The sequence below is a fragment of the Geotrypetes seraphini genome, chromosome 15 (genome assembly GCF_902459505.1).
Source record: "Geotrypetes seraphini chromosome 15, aGeoSer1.1, whole genome shotgun sequence".
Classification (NCBI taxonomy): domain Eukaryota; kingdom Metazoa; phylum Chordata; class Amphibia; order Gymnophiona; family Dermophiidae; genus Geotrypetes; species Geotrypetes seraphini.
Window position 1 is genome coordinate 28,408,280 of NC_047098.1, and position 20,809 is coordinate 28,429,088.

Here is a 20,809-nt window from a genome sequence, read left to right on the forward strand (position 1 = left end):
ACCATTGAGTGATACAGAGGCATTATAACATTCTTAGTCTTGATTATCATCCAATTTCTAGTAATTCCTCACATCTTGTTTGCTTTCTTGGCCACCGCCACACATTGGACGGGGGCTGTACAGCTCTTGAGAAAAAGGCAGAGCTGAATAATGTAAATTTCATCTTTCTGCAATCAACTCACAAGTATGGGAATATCACCTACTGTCAGGACATTTTCTTTTTCCAGAAAGAAGATTATCGAGGTAAGTAGCTAATGTCTTTCTCTCTCTGGTGTATACATTTTTGTGTTCCTTTTTAAATTACTCTTCATTCATAATGACATGATAATAAAGTATAATTTCTAAAACTCATTATTATTTTTTCAGCCTTAATCTCTGGGAAATGGCCAATTTTTTAAAGGAACAAGGTGTTATTAATGCCATAAACCTGGATGGTGGTGGGTCTGCTACTCTTGTTTTAAATGGAACTCTTGCTAATTATCCATCAGATCATTGGTATGTATATAATGTTATCTCTTCTGCTATAATAATTGTTTGTCAGTTGGTGGCATGAACCAGATGTACAAAGCATTTTTCCCAGAGCCCAAATGAGCAAGATGTACTAAAGGGATTTTCCCTTCAATAGAAAATCAGGCAAATCTATATTTTAAGCATTCCACAGGCTTTGTAATTCTATTATAACTTAATATTTGAGAAATATGTCTTGATATGTTGGAATGCATTTTTTAGGTTCCATTTCTATATTGGAATTTTAAAAATAGAACTAGACAGGAGCAAACCAAAAAAATAGTAAATGACAAGGAGGAAAAGCAAAATCATAAGATCATTATATTACTAAGAGTAAATAAAATGAAAAAATATATATATATATTTTAGTCTCTTTGAACATACATGCCAACAAATGCCAAGGAAAAACATGTGATTCAGACATGTTTTTCCTTGGCATTTGAAGTCTAAAACCTCTCTTTTCTTGGGTTCCTTGAAAAAGACCCTCGAAACATGGTCTCTGTCGGGACCTGTAACAACTCTTTAAGTTAAGTGAATTTATTTTTCTTGCCACTGAAAATCTTTATTGTTATTACACAAAGAGCATTTTGCCTTAGCCATCATTTTTATACTAAAGCCATACACTGTGATGGGACAGTGTGTTCGGCTATAGGAGTCTAGGCTCTTGGTCAGATCACACATTTTCTTAGTGTATGTGAAGAATGTATAGATGCAATTTATATATTTATACTTTCAGTTCCATATATATTGAGAAGTCTTATTTACAGTATTGTTAGTCCACAATTTTGACCTCGCTATCCTTCAACTATTTTGTAAGTCCTCTCCACCCAGCACATTTGACATAGACTTATAATGGGCACGTTAGCATTTAGCGTGCATGAAAACATGTAGCGTACCTTAGTAAAAGGAGCCCTTAGTCACTAAAGAACTTCTACGATAATCTCAGACTAGAGACAATAGTGTAACCCTGGCACTGCAACCTTTGCTTATTTCAATTATTCTATTAATGTTTGTGCCTCCAACTTCTCCATTTTTTTTGTGACAAATTTTTTTAGTTTTTAGTTTGTGCAATTTTAACCCTATATTCTGATTTCTTGTTCTAAAACTTCCTCTCAATTGAGTAGAGTTATACTCCTATATATTATTTAGAACTCTTGAGATATTTTAAATGGGTCTGTCGTTGGAGTTGTCACCCCTTCTTTCTAGTACAAAAAATATGAGTCTTGAACCAGTATGTTATCTACCTCTAGTCACAAGTTATATAGAAGGCATCATTTTTTTCACTCAGCTCCGCCTCCTGCCTCACTGGGCTGTGCTATAGTTCCTTACCTTTTCCTTCTACATGTGAGTTGGAAGGTGTTTTTCTGATCTACGAGCCATTCGTCTAGTGCTGCAGACTGTGGAGAACACCCTAGAAGGTAAGGTTGTTGGGGTCTTCTCGGACAATGCCACCGCTGTAGCTTATGTTAATAGGCAGTGAGGCACCAAGAGTGCTTCATTAGGACTAGAGACCTAGTTGTTGTTTCGCTGGGTAGAAGTCCACCTACAAACTCTATCAGCAGCACTTGTATTGGGAGTGGAATATGTGCAGGCCGGCGTGGACGCTCTCGTTCAACCCTGGCCAAAAATAGGGCTGTTATATATGTTTTCCCTGTTGCCCATGATTCACAGGGTCATTTGAAGAATAGTGGCATACCCAGAGTTAGTAATCCTGGTGGCTCCAGACAGGCTGCGCCAGACATGGTGCATGGATCTGGTTCAGCTGCAAAGGGGCCAGTGTCTCAGACTGCTATTTCACCCAAATCTCTTCTCACAGGGACCAGTTGCCCTGGAGGATCTGGAATGCTTTAGGCAATGGCTCTTTTTTTCAAATTTTTACATAGTTGCAAATATAAGTAACATCAAGAAAAAGATAAGAAGAATATTCTTAAAGCAAAAACATAAAAGCATTATTTTCTACAAGCCCACATCTTGAAGAGATACCAAAGAAAAATAACAAATCTAAACAAATAAATCAAATAACATAACTCTAGTATAAATGAAGAGCAAGCAAAAATTTTTTTTTATTTACCCTATTCTCTTTGACTACAGCGGGAACTCACAGCAGCCATTTTTGTTTGTGGCTTTTCACAGGGCAGGAGCATACAAAAATTGCTCCTGCCTTGCTTCACTGCTAGACTATAGTTGAGAAAGGGAGCTGGGGTGGGTCAGAATTTGCCCTATAGTTATTTGCAGGCTGCCTTTGCCCCTAACCCCTGCGAATATTGAGGGAAAGTATACTTCCCTTTGCCACAACTTTAGGCTTATGCAAAAGGAAGGCTTTTTGTTTCACTTGGGTTTGTCTGGATATATCAGGGAACAACAACATAATTATTTGACCATAAAAAGGTACTGTTTTTTTCTGAAAGTACATTTTCATAATTAGCATCTTACTCTCCACAGAAGACATTGTTACAAGCAAAGTAGATCTCATATATTACTTCTTGTGATGACTCTGATAATTTATTTAAATCTAGACTATCTGGAGTACATAAATTATCCACTTCTTCCTCTTGGGCTTCTACTCTTAAACCTCTAGGGTGGCAGATAATAAGCTTTTACAATATCCTTATCAAATGCCAACTGTAAAACATCTTTTACATAAACCTTGAAAAATTCCTTCGAGGAAAGATAGTAAATAACTAGGAAATTGAGTAGTTTCAAATTGGCTGCTTTTTAAATGATTCTGCTGAGTCTCAATTGTAGCATTTATTCTCAAATTATCTTTAACAGATGAAGCTACCACTGACAGGCAAGTTTTTATCTGAGTTTCACTTTTAGTTAAAGTTTGTTCAATAGAGACTAACTTTGCATCATGTTCAGTAAGTTTAGCAGAATCCTCTTCTGTAAATTTACAATATAATTTTAAAAATTATTTTGCAGAGAGTGATCCATTTTAGTTTTAGCCATAAAAATATCCTTTAAGGAAATTTCTTGAAAAGAAGATGTCTCATTTAGTAATAAAAAGGTAAATTTAACAGGTTCAGTTAATTGGAGCTCCCATTGATTGAATAGGAGAAGATCACTAATCTGATGGTATCTTCTGCAAAGTCTTCACACTCCTTTCCTTAAGGTTGTGTAATTCTTCTCCAAAAAATCCTAGATTGAGGGGGAGGGGTATGCCCCCCTGAAGAGATAGAGATATCAGGGAGAGAATGAAGTTCTGCTCCTAAAGTTAAAGAGGAAATCAAATGTTTATCCATAGGTCCTTTCACCTGTATTGAAGCAGTCATCCCTCGTGATCTCCCTTTCCTCTTCCCCCATCTGAGCACAGCAAAATCACATGCTGCCCTGAAGAAGCTCATAAGGGGCATGTCCCTTAATTTACGCCCATTCGGGTACTCAGCTGTGTTCTTCAGAATGGGAAGGTAGATGTAGTCGGCAACTAGGACCTCCTCTGATGTCACAGAAGGCTCCAGGTGTCTCAGCTGGTGCCTACGCTTGCTGTCTCACTCTCCGGTAGCTCCCATCAAACGGTAGAGTGGGCGGATAGATATAGTCCACAACTAGGACCTCCTCTGATGTCACAGGAGGCTCCAGGTGTCTCAGTTGGTGCCTGCTCTCCCTCTGTCTCACTCTCTGGTAGCTCCCCTATAGCATGGTTCTTGAGTGTTCTGCCTTAGCGCAGATGGGCTATTCAGAGGTGGTCATAGCTATCCTTCTAAGATCTAAGAAATCAGCGATGGTTGCAGTCTATACCAAGGCTTGTAAAATGTTTCAGTGCTGGCGTGCCATACAGAATGTGGAGCCTTTTCCGGCTCCAATGTTAGTGGTCCTGGCTTTTCTGCAGTACAGTCATGAGAAGGGCCAGGCGGTAAGTTCCGTCAAGTTGCAGGTGACAGGCTTTTTGTGCTTTAGGGCTTGAGTGGAGAAAGTTTCTTTGGCTTCTCATCCTGATATAGCCAGTATTTTGAAGGGGGCATTGCAGCTGCATCCCCCTGAGTGATGTCCATTTCCAACATGGAATCTTAACATTGTTTTCAATGCTCTCAGTAAGGCCCTGTATGTACCTGTACAAGAAGCATCACTGATGGATCTTACGGTTTTAATTGTAGCTATCACCTCAGCAAAATGAGTCTCAGTGCTGCAGGCTCAGTTGTGCAGAGAACCTTTCCTCAGATTTACAGAGGCTGAAGTCTCTCTGCGCATAGTGCTGTATTTTCTACCAAAGGTGATTTTGGCCTTCCACATAAATCAGGAAGTCTGACTACTGTATTCCATACCATGGGTTCAAAGAAGAAAGACAAAGTTTTGGCATTGATGGATATGAGGAGAGTCCTCTTCCAGTATCTCAAGGTGAAAAGTGATTTTTGTCTCTAAGACCATCTCTTTGTTCTGACGTCCTTGCCACCTGGAAAAGCCAACTTCTAAGGCTTCCATTTCAAGATGGATTTGCATAGCCATTTTTTCTGCATAATTGGGTGTGGTAAGAAATCACTGATGGCTTTAAGAGCATACTCTACCAGTATAGTGGCATCTTCATGGACAGAGTCCCAGGCAGTTCTACCCAAGGAGATTTGTAAGGCAGCCACTTGATCATCCCTTCATACATTCACGAACCTTTACAGAGTGGATGTGGCAGCATGAATGGACGACACCTTTGGGTCCTCGATATAAGCATCAGGATCATCTACCCTGTTCTATACTCAGAGGATTGCCTAGATATGTCCCACTGGTTCAAGACTTGTATATCTTTTGTACTGGAAGGGAAGATTAGGTTCTTACCTCAATAATCTTCTTTCTAGTAGAAAGGCATATGAGTCTTGAAGGCCCACCCTTTCAGATTTCATTTAGCCTGCTTCCTGTCTCCAGACATATGTCTGTCCAGAGGTTTGGTTTTCTCCTGTCAGACAGGTCCAAAGAATGATAAGATACCTCTCTATTGCAAAGAGGCAAATGAGAGACTTTGAGAGCTACATAAGTGTTAGTGCTGATTGAACTCAGATAGGTGGCTTGGTTGTTTATTTTATGCTCCTATTTGCATTGATTTGTTGCATTTTAATGATTGCAGATCAGAACAGAAGTGGTTGTTCATGGAGTTCCCAGTGCCCCACCTCCTTATTTTTCCTTTTATAGTGATGATCAAGTGCTTTGGTACAAACTGAGGAACTACAGCACAGTCCCTGGTTCAAGACTCATGCCTTTCTACAAGAAAGAAGATTATCAAGGTAAGAACCTAATCTTTCCTTCAAATGCAGGGATGAAGAAGTTGGCAGTATGCCACCAGCTACTGGAACTGCTCACGCATGCTCAGTTCACATAAGAACTGAGCATTCTCGGAGAATCCTGACATTAGCAGCTGGCAACACACTGCTGACTGATTCTGTACTGCAGCAGCATGAGGATGAGGTTTAGCTGATGGGGATGAGGGTCTTTGACATCCCTGCCAGGAAAGGTATTATTTTTGGTGCATGTGAGGTGGGCAGGATTGTATTGCCCCCCCCCCCAATATCAGACAGCTGGCTATGCCCCTGTTCCATTGTATAATATCATAGCAAGAAGAAATTATTCCAGTCTTATATTAATCCCCAGATTCATAAGGAGAAATTATGATACTCGATCCTCAGAGGGTCAAATTACCCAATGGTTCCAATGAGCGAAAGCTCACAGAACCCGATCTTCACAGGATCTGAATGTATCCTTTTTTTATCTTTTATCCATATATATTTTTTCTTTTATCCATAGATTGTTGATATAAATAGTTTTTACTTAGTTTTTATCTAGTTTTTAAAGGGGAGCGCCTCCACCAACATGTCCATGTTTCACACGCTTTCCTCAGGGTCGAGGCTCCCTATTATATCTGTAAAACATTTGAATATCAAACATTACTCCAGAACTATTATAATTATATTTCACAAGAACTCTTATATATGAATGTAATATATCATAGTATGACTAGTCAAGACCTATAGACCTATATTAACTTACTCATGCACAAAGTAGAAATCGCTCCATTCGAGTAAATTTCATGCCGGACGGGAGCGTCTGATGTCAGTTCTGGTATTTAAACCCTGAAAATGCTAACTCAGCAAAAGACGCGTCATGTGTCTAACCGGAAGAGACAGAATATATATGAAACGTCAATTGATTCATATTAAAGACATCCAGTCAATTTCTTCATTCAATCCGTTAGGCAATAAAGCATTTAATTCATAAATCCATCTTTGCTCCTTGATGTTAAGAGCTTTTTTATAATTCCCACCCTCCTTCCCTATTGTTACAGAATCTATAATGCACCATTTTATATCTTGCCAAGAGTGTTGTTTAGTTATCCAATGGTTTACTATAGGTCAACTGTGTCAGTTGCTGTGTGAACTCTGGATTTATGTTCATTCAAGCGTGTTTTAATCGACCGCTGTGTTCTACCCACGTAAATTAGATCACAAGGGCACTGAATAATATAGACAACGTTAATAGTGTTACAATTAGTGATCTCCTTCGATTGTACAATCATCCCTGTGGTTGGATGAATCCAAACTTCACCTGGGATGGTGAGAGAACACCACTGGCACTTGCCGCAACCTCCATGATATCCGCGTTGATGAGAAGCTGTCGGGCTCCGGAGTATTTCCTCTATGTTGCGGTGTCGTCGGAAAGCAAACATCGGTCTTTCTGGTATGTCATCCAATAATCGGACAATGTGCCAATGTTTTAATAGTATGTTTTTTATTTGTAAAGATAAAGCAGTCCGGCATGAAATTTACTCGAATGGAGCGATTTCTACTTTGTGCATGAGTAAGTTAATATGTGAGTCTATAGGTCTTGACTAGTCATACTATGATATATTACATTCATATATAAGAGTTCTTGTGAAATATAATTATAATAGTTCTGGAGTAATGTTTGATATTCAAATGTTTTACAGATATAATAGGGAGCCTCGACCCTGAGGAAAGCGTGTGAAACATGGACATGTTGGTGGAGGCGCTCCCCTTTAAAAACTAGATAAAAGCTAAGTAAAAACTATTTATATCAACAATCTATGGATAAAAGAAAATATATATATGGATAAAAGATAAAAAAAGGATACATTCGGATCCTGTGAAGATCGGGTTCTGTGAGCTTTCGCTCATTGGAACCATTGGGTAATTTGACCCTCTGAGGATCGAGTATCATAATTTCTCCTTATGAATCTGGGGATTAATATAAGACTGGAATAATTTATTCTTGCTATGATATTATAGATTGAGTCCAGTCATCAGTATAGCCATTTATTGTGCCTGTTCCATTGTATGCAGTTCTCTCTCATGTATGTTCATTGTGGATAACTTGAAAGCTTACTGGCTAAGGCATACTCTGAGTTGAGAAGCACTGTTGTAAATCCTTAGAGTGAGGGCATTTAGTTCAGTTGCAACACTTCTTTAGTTTAATGTGTTTTGTATGTCATCTTTTGTATTGACATTTTTACAAAGGGTATATATGTCATCTTTTGTATTATGTGTATTGGCATTTTTACAAAGGGTAGTTAATAAGCCAATAAATTTAATATTTTTGCTGCAATGACAAACACATTTGGAAAATTAAGTCAAATATTTCCTAATTAAGTGTCAACCTGATGTAGTAGAATGAAAGTTATGATGCGGGGTAGTTGGGTGGTATGCCTGACTTATAGCCAGCATATAAGTGTGTTTAGTGCAGATGAAAAGAATTACTTTACCCCTTTTCAGCTCAAACTCTTCATTTCAAAATTATCCATGAATTTGACTTCCCAGCAAATATTCTAAACCCCTGTTTTACTAAGGTGCGCTATGTGTTTTAGCATGCGCTAAATCTATGCGCGCACTAACGCGTCCATAGACTAACATGCGCGTTAGCATTTAGCGTGCACTAAAACACTTAGCGCACCTTTGTAAAAGGAGCCCTAAGTGTTACATGTGGCATGTATTGCTTTTTCACGTAACCGCTTCTGTCAGCTGAGGGAACAATTTATAGACAAATAACAAATTACTATAGTTCTTTACACAAAGCAGGATGTACTGATTTCTTAAGATCTCTCTTAAGATTTCTCAAGCATGACAATTTTATGAACTAATTGAAGGAAATGTCAAAAAACAGACAAACAAAAAAACATGTTACACATATTAATAAGAAATTCCTACCTTTATTACGAACAAAATATAAAAAGGAAAAAAAAAATCTGCTGAACACAAAACAAATTATGATTATCAGAAAAATAAAGAAAGATGAATTCTTTACTTTTAAACCTTTTGTCTCTGCAGCAGTACGAATCCTATGTGGCGATGTCCTCGTAGCATCTCTACCACTGTGTGTGTTCATGAGCCTTTCTGTAACCCTGCAGATTGTGGGGCTCATGGACATTGTGTGCTGGGAGAATGTCAATGTGTGGGCCTCTGGACTGGCCCAGTCTGCAGTGTTATTGATTGTAAATCTTTGAACTGCAGTTTTCATGGGATCTGCACCCAGGGTAAGCATTTTATGTTTTTGAAGGCATTTGTACAGACAAAAAGGAAGGGGAAAAAAGTAATAATGGAAGGAAACCAAAAAGAGGATCATAACAAATACACTGATTAACCTAAGGGAATTCTGTGCAGCTGTGCAGTACAAAATTTGCATAGAATTTCCTTCTGACTAAAATTTAAGAATTTGATACAGAACTTGCCTATATGGACTTGAAAATAGCAACAAAACCATGACTTGCGTAGAACTGGAAGGAGGAAGCTGCAACTCTGACCTGTACAGGGCAAAAAGGAAAAGGCTTCACAGGATGTAAAAGGGAGTGTGGTGGGCTCCAGTTTGGGGACTCAGGGAGCCAGAGTGCAGTGGAACCTGTGCCGGTGAAGGGAGAGAGTAAGAGTTGGTGGTGGACTTTAGTCTTGGAGGGGCGAGAAGGAGCTACGGGAGATAAAGCTTGGGGGGGCTGAGTGCAATGTGGTGTTTATATTTGTTAAAATGTATATAGCCTACTGTATCCAATGATCACACCAAGTTACAAGCAAAGATATAAAATAAAATAAGCAATACCATAAATCACAATTAAGAGCATAATTTAAAAAACTAAGATGTCCAAAAAAACGGCTTAAGTCAGCACTTGGATGTTTTGATTGCTAAAACATCCAAGTGCCAATTTTCAAAGCTGACTTTCTAGATGTCAAGCAAGACTTCTTGTTCCAGGAGGCACATTAAGGGCATGCTTTAGGCGAGCTAGACTTGGTCATCTTGCGGCAATAATCGAACCTTTCACAAGTTGTCCTGTATAGAACTTAGACGTTCTGACCTAGAACTGTTTTAGAAGCATCTAAGTGCTACAAAGGTACCCAAACTGACCAGATGATCATTGGAGGTAAGTAAACATGACCCCCCCCCGACACACACACACACATTCCCCCAGTAGTCACTGACCACCACCTACCCCACAAATTTCTACATATGTGTCTCTAGAACAGCAGCATTTGGTATGGGAAAGCCTAGCAGAGCATTACATAGGTGTGTTAAGTAGCCTAGTGGGCAGGCTAGTGAACCCTAGAGAGAAGGACCCAGGCTCATAACCCCCTTTTTAACCACTACATTTACCAAAACCTTACTAAACAGCCATCTAGGTGCCACCTAAACTAAACTAAAGCTTAACTTTATATACCAGGTCATCAACCTAAGGAAGCTTGACTCTGTTTACAACAGTTAAATAAAAACTAAAGAAAGTTAGCAGCAATTAAGTAAAAACCAAAGGAAGTAAAAACAAAAGTTTCAAAATAAATTAGTTTTCAAAAAGTTTGGCAAATAGAAAAGTGTTTAGAAATTTACGAAAAGATTGGAAAGACCTGGGGCTCCTCAGAATTAAGGGGAGTTCATTCCATAATTGAGAAAGTTTAAAAGCCAAAGATTGACTGAAGATCTTAACTCCTTTAATTCCTTTTCTAGAAGGAAGAGAGAATTTGAATTGTTGGATGCCTCTTGCAAAGGAAAATCTGAAAGCATTTCATAATAAGGGAACGAGGGGAATAAAAATGCCATATAAAATTTTAAAAGAGATGCAAGCACTTTTGAATTGAATTCTAAGATAAACCGGGAACCAATGAAGACTAAGGAGCAAAGGGGTCACGTGGTCAAATTTACTTTTAACAAAAATTAGCTTCGCAGCAGTATTCTGGATTAATTGTAATCTTTGGAGACAGGTCTTTGTGATGCCAAGATAGATAGCGTTGCAATAATCTAATCGAGATAATAAGATTGATTGGACCAAGACAGAGAAATGTTGATGATGAAAAAGGTGTCTGCAACCATAAGGTCTATTAGGGTGGTAGACAGGTGCGTATAGTAGGTTTTATAGGAATTTTAGAGGACTCACCATATAATGTATGGGGGTTATGGTGAGATGTGTACCTGACACCCTTAATGTGAAGTTCACAGCAGTGCCCTCTTAAGGTGCCTCACTGCTCTGTTGGCATGTCTTTGTGACCAGTCCATTACAATGCTGGTCCCTCCCACATCTAAATGATGTCCGTTTGGATGTTTTTAACTTGGATGTTTTTGTGGTCAAAAATGGTGAAGAAAGTTAGATGTCCTGGTGGCTAAGAGGCCCAAATAGAGATTTTTGGAAAAAAAAAAAAATTGGATGTCTGGTGGTTTTGCCAGTCAAAAATGGCTGTTTCTCCACCACAACTTTGGACTTTTTTCCCTTTTCTGTTCTTTTCTATCTAAACATTGTAGTTCTGCCCCGTCACCTCTCGTTCCAGTTTGAGAGATGTTCGCAAGGGTATTTTTAGGTTGGGAGTAGAAAAGAGCATGTGTAAATTACATTTTTAAATCTACATAGATACTTTCCATCAAAACTTTTCCATCACAAAAAGCATGCTATATACCACCAGCAATTATCAAAGTTAACATTCCTACATACCTGCCCTTTGAAAACTGATAAACAGACAGCATAAAAGGTATGCGTGCACTTTGCCCTTTTAAACAATAATTACCAAATTGATGTAGCAACAAATTGTATCTGATGATATTTTTATATCTTTATGATTAGAATTCTTTTAAAACATTTTTGCAGATGGATGTCTGTGTGATGCTGGCTGGATAGGCACTAGCTGCGACAAAGGTAATTTTAGCTTTCACTGTCATATCTATTGCCATAGTATTTTCTTGTATCTTATGGAAGTATATCTACAGGGAACAGGGAAAAATATATGCTAACAAGGAAAAGTGTCCAAGTTTCTAGGATATAGTCTTCTAATGTCATAGTAGGGCATCTGCTTTCAAAGGTAAGTGTTCATTCACAGTTTCTTGCCACACATTACAGGCATTTATTTAATGGTTCCAGTTGTGACGTTGTGAGCTATGGTAACTAGTACTTCATTATCTGATTATGTACTGAATAACAAATAATAGATGGGGATTGCTATATGGAAAATCCTATATCTAATTTGCTATATTTGTGTGGTGGTTATTCAGGCTAGGAAATTCCTTGTTCCTGGATCTTTTTTGGCCATCTAGTGATTGAATTTAGTGCTCCAAGCTTGCCTTTTATAAAGTTCCCTGCCCAAAATTAGTCCATGAGGATTTGAATTTACAGAGAAATCACAGTAAAATTATTTTAGTATTCTACACTATGGGGCTCATAATCGAAACAGAAATACACCTAAAAACCTGCTCAAATCGGCACTTAGATGACCTAAAAGACAGGTTGTCCAAGTGCCGATAATCAAAACGGGTTTTTAGACATATCTAGAGACTTTTTAGGCCTCTGAATCCTGCTGTGCGCCCAGAGATGGAAGGAGTGGTTAGAGCGGGATGTAGGCCAACCTAGACTTAGTCGTACTGCAGGGATAATCGAACGTTTTACAAGGCTGCCTGGGCGGAACTTAGATGTTGTGACTTAGGCAATCTAAAAACAGGTCTAAGTGCCCAGAAAGTATCCAAAGTGACCAGATAACCACTGCAGACACAAAGTACAGACCCCCACACATTCCCCCAGTGATCACTGACCCCCTCCCCAAAACCACCACAAATATAGGAATAAAAATGTACATACCTGCCTCCAGAACATCAGCACCTGGCATAGGAAAGCCTAGTAGAGCTGCACAGAGGTGGTTTAAGCAGTCTGGGGGGTGAGCTAGTGAACCATAGAGAGGAGGATCTAAGCCCATAAGCCACTCTAACCACTGCATTCATGATGGAAAAGGTGAATCCACCAAAACCCTACTGTACTGCTATGTAAGTGGCACCTCCAGCCATAACGTGTATTGGAGTTGTAGACAGCTGAATATAGTAGGTTTTGGGGGTGTTTTGGAGAGCTCACCTTGACCTGCAAGGGAGTTATGGTGAGAATTTTGTGGCATCCTTTTTGTGAAGTTCACAGCAGTGCCCTGTAAGGTGCTCTAGTACTCTGTTGCCATGTCTGGATGGCCAGTCCATCACTTTGCTGGCCCCTTCCACATCCAAAAGGTCTTGTTCTAGGTGTTTGGGACTAGGACAATTTTATTGACAAGAATGTACTATAAAGATAGACGTACTAGTGGTATGGACGATCAAACAGCTGGACGTAGAAGTAGATGATTTTAGAAAAAAAAATTTGGGGATGTATTTTCGAGAATGGTCTTTGGACGCTGCCGACTTTGGGCAACTAGCACCTAGGCCCAAAATGGACTTAGGTGTTTGTTTTGATTATGCCCCTCCACTTCTGTGCCAATTTTTCAATGCAGAAAAGTATTATAACTGCAATTGAGGCCTTGACACTTGTGGATGAATCCCTGTGTGACAAATGTATGTACGTAATTAGCTATCAGTAAACAAAACTGAACAGACCAAAGTACATATCTGATTATATTCAAGTAGTCACATCAGCATCAAACTATACAGTCATAAGAGTGTGTGGGGGGGGGGTGCTTATACTGGTGTCAGTGCTCCACTGATTGTTCCCCTTTTTTAAAACCCTGCCAAGCCCACTCTTATTATCCAGGAACCCTCTGATCTTGAAAGCTCTGCTGAGGGATTCCTTCCAAGGATTAACTTATTGCAAGGTTGAGAATCATGGAGGCAGTGAAGAAGGGTGCCCTGCCAATCCCAGTAATCCTTCTTTTCAGGATAATCCCAGAATACACTTCTAACCTGTGATGGCATTTTTTTTTTCCTCTTCACATTAGTGTGCAGCCCTGGTTTCTATGGTGACAGTTGCTCCAGAGAATGTCATTGTGAAAATGGTGGCGTGTGTGACCATGTCTCTGGATTGTGCACCTGTCTACCTGGGTACATGGGAAAGTTATGTGAACAAGGTGAGTGAGTGCTAGTGCTACAGAACTTCAAGCCACTGAATCAGGACAAAAACTGAGCAAACATTAGTATGGAGGAAAGGGCAATGATGGGATGGGCAGTTTGCAGGGTGGCATGGAGAGAGCTAGTTTTGGAGGTAGGGCAATTAAGAAGGTAGCTTTTGAGAGTGAGTACAAACTATGGAGAGATGGGGCAGTTGTAGGGAGAATTTGGGGGGACTGGACAATTAGGGGGTAGGGGCAGAGTCAGTTTGCTAGTGGAAAGACAATTGCAGGGGTACTTTAAGGATTTGGAAGTAGTCTAAAGGGTTAGATTTTGAGGGTAGAGGCAATTTGTGAGGGTAGGGAAGTTTTGGGGGCTTTATTTTTATTTTTTTTGGGGGGGGGTGGTAGACAGTTTGTGTGGGGGTAGATTTTGTAAGTGAGGCAGTTTGAGACAGTAGAGAACAGAGAAAGACAATTTGGAAGTAATTCCCTACCCTACCACCCCCACAAATTGCCCTTATCCCCCCAAAAAATAAATAAATAAAATCCTCCTGCAAACTGCCTCCATGTTCCTGAATTTGTTTTCCATCTGCTACCACTTAGTCTCATGGCATGTACCTCGTCCTAGTCCTGTTTTGTAGAAGTTAATAGAACAGGAAGGACATTTCCTATTCCCTTTTACAGCCACACACTTTACATATAACTTTTAAGTATGTAAATATATTTCAGGAACAGACAGTGCTTCTAGGTATTTTTTTTATAGCCTGGTTTAAAATCCCTCTGTTGGCATATTTAACTAGTAGAATGAAACATAGATTTTTCATGTTTTGCTACCAAATATGAACTAGGCATGTGCTATCTATAATCATTCTGTTTTTTTCTGAAGCGTGTCCTTTGGGATGGTTTGGCCTAAACTGTAAGCACAGGTGTCAGTGCAAGAACTTGTGTCCTTGCCATCAAGAGACCGGCGACTGCAACGTGGTCTATGAACCTGAAATTAATAATACTTTATATGAAGGTACTTTTCCCAATAGTCCAGGGGTGGGCAAACATGGTCATTGAGGGCCACAACCTAGTCAGGTTTTCAAGATTTCCACAATAAATATATATGAGATCTATTTGCATACAATTGAAACAGTACTTGCAGATCCATGCCTTTTCTTCAGTGACATCATCATTTAATACTGCTGCAGCTGCCTCCAAGGATCGTAGGTCCTGTCAGACTTCTCCATCTTTCTCTTCTTAGCTTATATCTATGTTCCCCTCTTTACTATGTCTTCTCTTCTTATCTCTGTGCCACGTTTCCAAAATCGTTTAGTTCACTTCATCATGGTCTTGAATTCCAGCATCACCTCTCCTTTTCTATCCCTCTATGTTGACTTCAATATCCATATTTCTCACCTCCTTCTCCACCAAACTTCATTTTCTCTCCTCCATATTTCCAGTATTCATCCTTCAGCCTCCCTTAGTAATAATAATAATAATAACTTTATTTTTTCTTTACCGCCACAATCTTACGACTTCTAGGTGGTTTACAGTGAAGAGAGCTGGGCAGTCAGCGAATTACAGAATACAATTAGTAAAATACAATACAATACAATTAGTACAATACACATATTTCTCAAGTTATCAGCATGGTGTTAATCGTTTTAGAAATGGTAACTGATTAGGAGATAAATCTACTGAATAGTGCTGTCTTAATTTCTTTCCGAAATGCGCCGTAGGCAGGGCCGGATTTTCCTATAGGCTAACTAGGCTTCAGCCTAGGGCCTCAAGATCCGTGTCACATTTTTTATAAAGGTTAGTACCAATAACAACATGTTTCATTTAACATATTGATATATATCACAGTAATGATGTATTTTATTATCTCTCATGTAATTTACAAACTTAAAAATGGGAGGTGAAAGGGCCTCATAAGTGGAATAGCCTGGGGCCTCTTTTCATCTAAATCCGGCCCTGGCCGTAGGTCAACCTAGCTCTGTTGATGTAGATGCCTAGCCAAGTTTGCCAAATCTTAAATAAGTGTTGGAGCAAATCACTCTGTATAGTCTGCTGCCACTTTAATCATTTTCAAAATTCATGGGCTAGCAATAGCCAGGAAATGCTAGCATGCAAGTTTGAAAATGCCCACAGTGCCACATAAACATAGAAACATGATGGCAGATAAAGGCCAAATGGCCTATCCATTCTGCCCATCCACAGCATCCACTATCTCCTCCTCTCCCTAAGAGATCCCATGTGCCTGTCTCAAGCTTTCTTGAATTCAGACACAGCCTTTGTCTCCATCACCACTACTGGGAGACTATTCCAGGCACCTACCACCCTTTCTTTAAAAAAGTATTTCTTGACTTTACTCCTATCACCTCTGAACAATGAAGATTGGTTGGTAGTAGAGGAATGGTTTTGTGGTGCCTGGGGAAAAGGATCTAGGTAGTGGAGGGGAGGGCAAGGAGGAAAAGAGAAGTAAACTTTCAGCTCTGGCCCCTAAAGAGATTATCATTTGTTGGTGAACACGCTGACTGTGCAATGGTCTGGACTGGGTAGCATGGTTTGTAGTAAATGAGGGGTATACTGTGTGGTCATGTGTGTGCATGCATCTTACAGGGGTCTCACTTAAATAACAATTTAAACTTGAAACTGTGAACATGGCTTACACATTGTGTCCTGAGTTGCTGATTACAAAGTCAATCAACTATTTAGAGATTATCAAGGAACTTGAGGAAAATAAGGATCAGGTGGATATTTTATAAAACATCCTAAGTTGAAAAAGAACCTCCTGGTGAACATAAATAAAGGAGACTTGAACAATAATCAGTATATAATGAGGGACTTTATGCAGACCCTTTTTTATGCAGTGGACTGCATTACCTGCCTCAGTTAACACATGGTGTTCCTGTTCGACTCACTCTGACCTTTGTAGTCTTTGACAAGTACATTGAGCATGCTTAAAAGAGTGATAATCAGCATGATTTAAGCCAAAGAAGCAAAAAATGTTTACCTACATTGCATCTTTAGCATATTTAAATATCATTTCAAACACTGGCACATTAGGATATAATGAGAATAAAGCCGGCAGCAAGACCAAGATAGAACATGTCTCAGTGTCCAAAACCAGCTACAGTGGCTTAGTGTACAAAGCTTGAAGAACTGTTGGTATGGAAGGTCAGCACATATCAGAACTAGGGCTGTATATCAATAAAAAATATTAATTGCATGATTAATCGCTATTAAAAATTGTAATCACACAATTAATCGCATAAAGTGCCCCCTCACATTTCTTCCTATATAATGCAATATATAGATAGCAGATGTAAATTCTCAAAACTGACACATTTCAATTCAATTGTCCCGCAGAAAGACTGCATAGTAAATCTCATTACTCTCCTTTTACTAAACTAAAACTCATTTATCTTACCCTTGTCTGGTGATTTTATCTTTCTAATCATCTCGTTCCATATCTCTGGTTCTGCTTTCCTATATTCTGAACTCTATTTTCAGGGCCTCCTGCCTATTCACTCTTTTTCTTTTTTTCTCCTTTTCACTTCCCACGCTATATCCATCTTTCACAATCAACTTTTCTTCCATTTTTCTGCCTCCTTTTCAAATGTGTCTAGTTCCCTTCACGGGCACCATCATTTCCTCCTCCCCTCCCTACCATTCTGCAATCACTATTTCCCTCCTTCCTTCATTTTATCACCATCTCTCTTCTTTTTTTTCATTCTTTATTTCCAGCATCTGGCCTTCTCAAACATCACCCCCCCCCCCACACACACACACACACATACACCTCTTTCTTTCTCCTAGCAAATCTTCCTATGCACCTGAACCCTCCCCTCCTCCATGGGCCACAATCTCTCTCCGTCTCCTTCTTTGACAAATCTTCCTGCTCCTGAATCCTCCTCTTCCTCCCCCTTTGCGGTCCGGTATCTTTCTCTTTCTCCCTCCTTCCCCCCACGGTCTGGTATCCCTCTCTCCCTCCATACACTGCTGGCTGGCTAACTGGCTCCAAAGTCTCTCTCTTTCATATGTTTCCATAGTCATTTTTAGAGTGCCCTAAACTGGTACAATATACAACAAATTACATACAGGTAATTAGACAGGATCATATTGCATATAAGTTTGCAAAACACTGATTTAAGTAAAAGTTTTGTTAAATATCCTGTAGTAATAGAGCAGTGGTCTCAAACTCAAACCCTTTGCAGGGCCACATTTTGGATTTGTAGGTACTTGGAGGGCCGCAGAAAAAATAGTTAATGCCTTACTAAAGAAATTACAACTTTGCATGAGATAAAATTCGTTATAGTTTATAAATCTTTCCTTAATTGCTTCTGATAATTTCAGCTATACACACCTGAAAGCAGTGCAACATGCAGAAAATGAAAAACTATCAAAGTATCAACTGTAAGAGATCAGGTACTATTTTGAGGCCGTCGGTATTATAAAGAATGATTGTTTATGGAAATCTTGTGCCTTAAGTGTCTGGAGGTCACCTCCTCAACCACCTCCAGCACAAGATTACGTACACACGCACAAGCTGCACTGCCTCCAATGGTTACCTTAAATTCTGGAATGTTGCCCACCTCACTGCTGTAACCTCATGCAAGCGCTTTTCTGCGTCAGTACACGATTGTCCTCTCCACTCCACCACCTTACAATCACGTACAGATGCAGGAAAGCGCTTGTGTGAGGTTACAGCAGTGAGGCGGGCAACATTCCAGAACAATGGTAACACATACCAAGGGCCTCAAAATAGTACCTGGCAGGCTGCATGTGGCCCCTGGGCTGCAAGTTTGAGACCACTGTAATAGAGGGAATAAATAGTAGAAATCATATGCAAAATATCCATAGTCCATTGTGCTAATTTATTTATGTCAACCACACCATAATGTATGTTTTTGTTTATAGCTGGTATGTGTATGGCTTCTATGTTTAAATCCCACATCGAAAAGAATCGGACTCCAGGAGACTCACTTTTGACAGAGTAAGGCTTGCATTTTTATATTCTTACTTATAAATCAGAGGATCACTAAAGTTAATATAATTGTAGGACTTGTAGAATGTAAAGGAAGGGTGGTGGGAAAAGAGCATTGCGTGGGGAGCTGGAGAAAGATTATTTTGTGTTAAATTTAATATAACCGTAGGACTTGAACCTGAGAATATAAAGGAAGGGTGATGAAAAAGGAGCATTGAGTGGGGAGCAAGAAAAGGATGATTTTGTATTAAATGAATCAAAGTCTTGTGTAAATAAATGAACTTGTAGCTCAAGCCTTTACTGTGATATAAAGAGCACTTTCTGGGTCACAGTTTTCCGACATTGCTAAAATAAAGATGTTAGCTATAGCATTGATTGATCTGCTCTTTACCATCAATGCTGTCTTCTGGAGTTTATTTTCAAATTTTGCAAGTCCTCTACTTTAATTTATCACTGTTCAGATTTATTAGAGTCTGTTCTACTACTCTACTCTTTCCTTTAATTGTAAAACTACATCCCCTTTTGCAAATTAATTAGTTTGGTATGCATATTTAATATAATTTCACTCCTTCTCTGATACCTTTAAGTTAAAAAAAAAAATGTGCATAATTCTTTTTGCAGGAAAACTTGGCTAATGCTGACCTCTAGTCTGTTTCTGCTACTTTTGATCAGTGCCGTGAGAAATTTAAGGATGTTGCTATGCAAAATGAAGAAGAAACATGGACTTAAGTATGCTTATCATCGGTTAGAGGAACAGAATGAATATATGTGTCCTGTTGAGAATTCTGAATCCTTGGAACAATTCACTGTTGCTTCTGAGCCGTAGATGTTTTGAATTAGAGAGGAGGAACTGAAAATCCTGCCTAAAAAAAAAGACATTGTAACAACCTTGAAAACTCAGGAAATATTTTCAGCTGGCCACCATGAAACCAAGCTGAATTCTCAAATGAATATACTTTAGTTTTTAACTGCACAGTTTTATAAGATGAACCATAGTATTTTTGTAATTGTTGATTTAGTTCAGAGAAAAGGTTAATGATCATCTACTAGAGCTATTAAAGATGTATCTAATAACATAAGATGTTTCTTTAAAGATTGTTAATTAAATCTAGAAAATGTCCTCAGTAATACACTGAAATAGCACATCATTAAACCTGCAGAGCCAGAACAAAATCTCTGTTGCACTAAGGACCCTTTTTATTAAAGTCAGTTTAAACTTTTGCATTTTTTATACATTAATACTTAAGAGGGTCAATAGACTTAAAAGGGAGGGTCAATGGTGTGGGCAGACTTGATGGGCTGTAGCCCTTATCTGCCGTCATCTTTCTATGTTTCTAATGATCATAATTAATGGATGGTATCTGCATACCTCTGCATTTTTCTATACAGTTAATGCACAGACAGTATACCAAGGGCTAGATTCACTAAGGGCACGGATCGGATCTGATCCATGTCCGGGGGCTGATTCACAAATCGCCCTCATGCAAATGAGGGCGATCAGAATCACGCCAACCAACCGCCCAGATCGCTCTGTAGCAATCCCTACGCATGCACAGATCATCTGTAGATGGTCTGCGCATGCGTCGAAGAGCAGCGACTTTTTGTTTTTTTACTTTTACCTAGCCCAGCAAGCCCGTGGTTTTAACCCGCTTTAAACCCGCGGGATAAAACCACGGGCTCGCACAGCGGGAGAAGGCCAGGGCAGCGCATGAAGCAGGAGAGTCAGGGGAAGAGAGCTGGAAAGTCGGGGTAGACAGCAGGCAGAGAGCAGGAGATGGCAGTTGGAAAGCAGTGAACAACTGGTCCCCAGCAGTCGCTTGTTTGTGATCGGCCAACCCAGTCAGTATTGCAGGGTTTTTGTTAGTGAATCTCTGTCTGCCATCATTTGAATGCGCGGATCGGAGGATGATCAGGACAGAGGTTAGGGAATCGGGTCGCAAACCGATGGGTACACAATCGGTTTGCTTAGTGAATCTAGCCCTAAGTTTACATTAAGGGCCTGATTCTATAAATGGCACTTAATCGCACCTAACTTTTAGGCGCCAATCCAAGTGTTTGTCAATCAACTGCTAAGCTTCCT

The 20,809-nt window shown here is 39.4% G+C and overlaps 1 protein-coding gene across 1 annotated transcript in view; it reads left to right on the top strand.

The window, feature by feature from the left end:
• NAGPA (N-acetylglucosamine-1-phosphodiester alpha-N-acetylglucosaminidase) overlaps positions 1-19,716 on the top strand; it is a 40,665-nt gene extending 20,949 nt beyond the window's left edge. Inside the window, exons 5-11 of the mRNA XM_033921517.1 lie at positions 367-495; positions 8,766-8,971; positions 11,552-11,599; positions 13,644-13,772; positions 14,641-14,772; positions 18,663-18,738; positions 19,351-19,716. Coding sequence (XP_033777408.1) covers positions 367-495; positions 8,766-8,971; positions 11,552-11,599; positions 13,644-13,772; positions 14,641-14,772; positions 18,663-18,738; positions 19,351-19,555 — 925 coding nt within the window. The 3' untranslated portion in view covers positions 19,556-19,716. The remainder of the gene's footprint in view (positions 1-366; positions 496-8,765; positions 8,972-11,551; positions 11,600-13,643; positions 13,773-14,640; positions 14,773-18,662; positions 18,739-19,350) is intronic.
• The last annotated feature ends 1,093 nt before the right edge of the window (positions 19,717-20,809 follow it).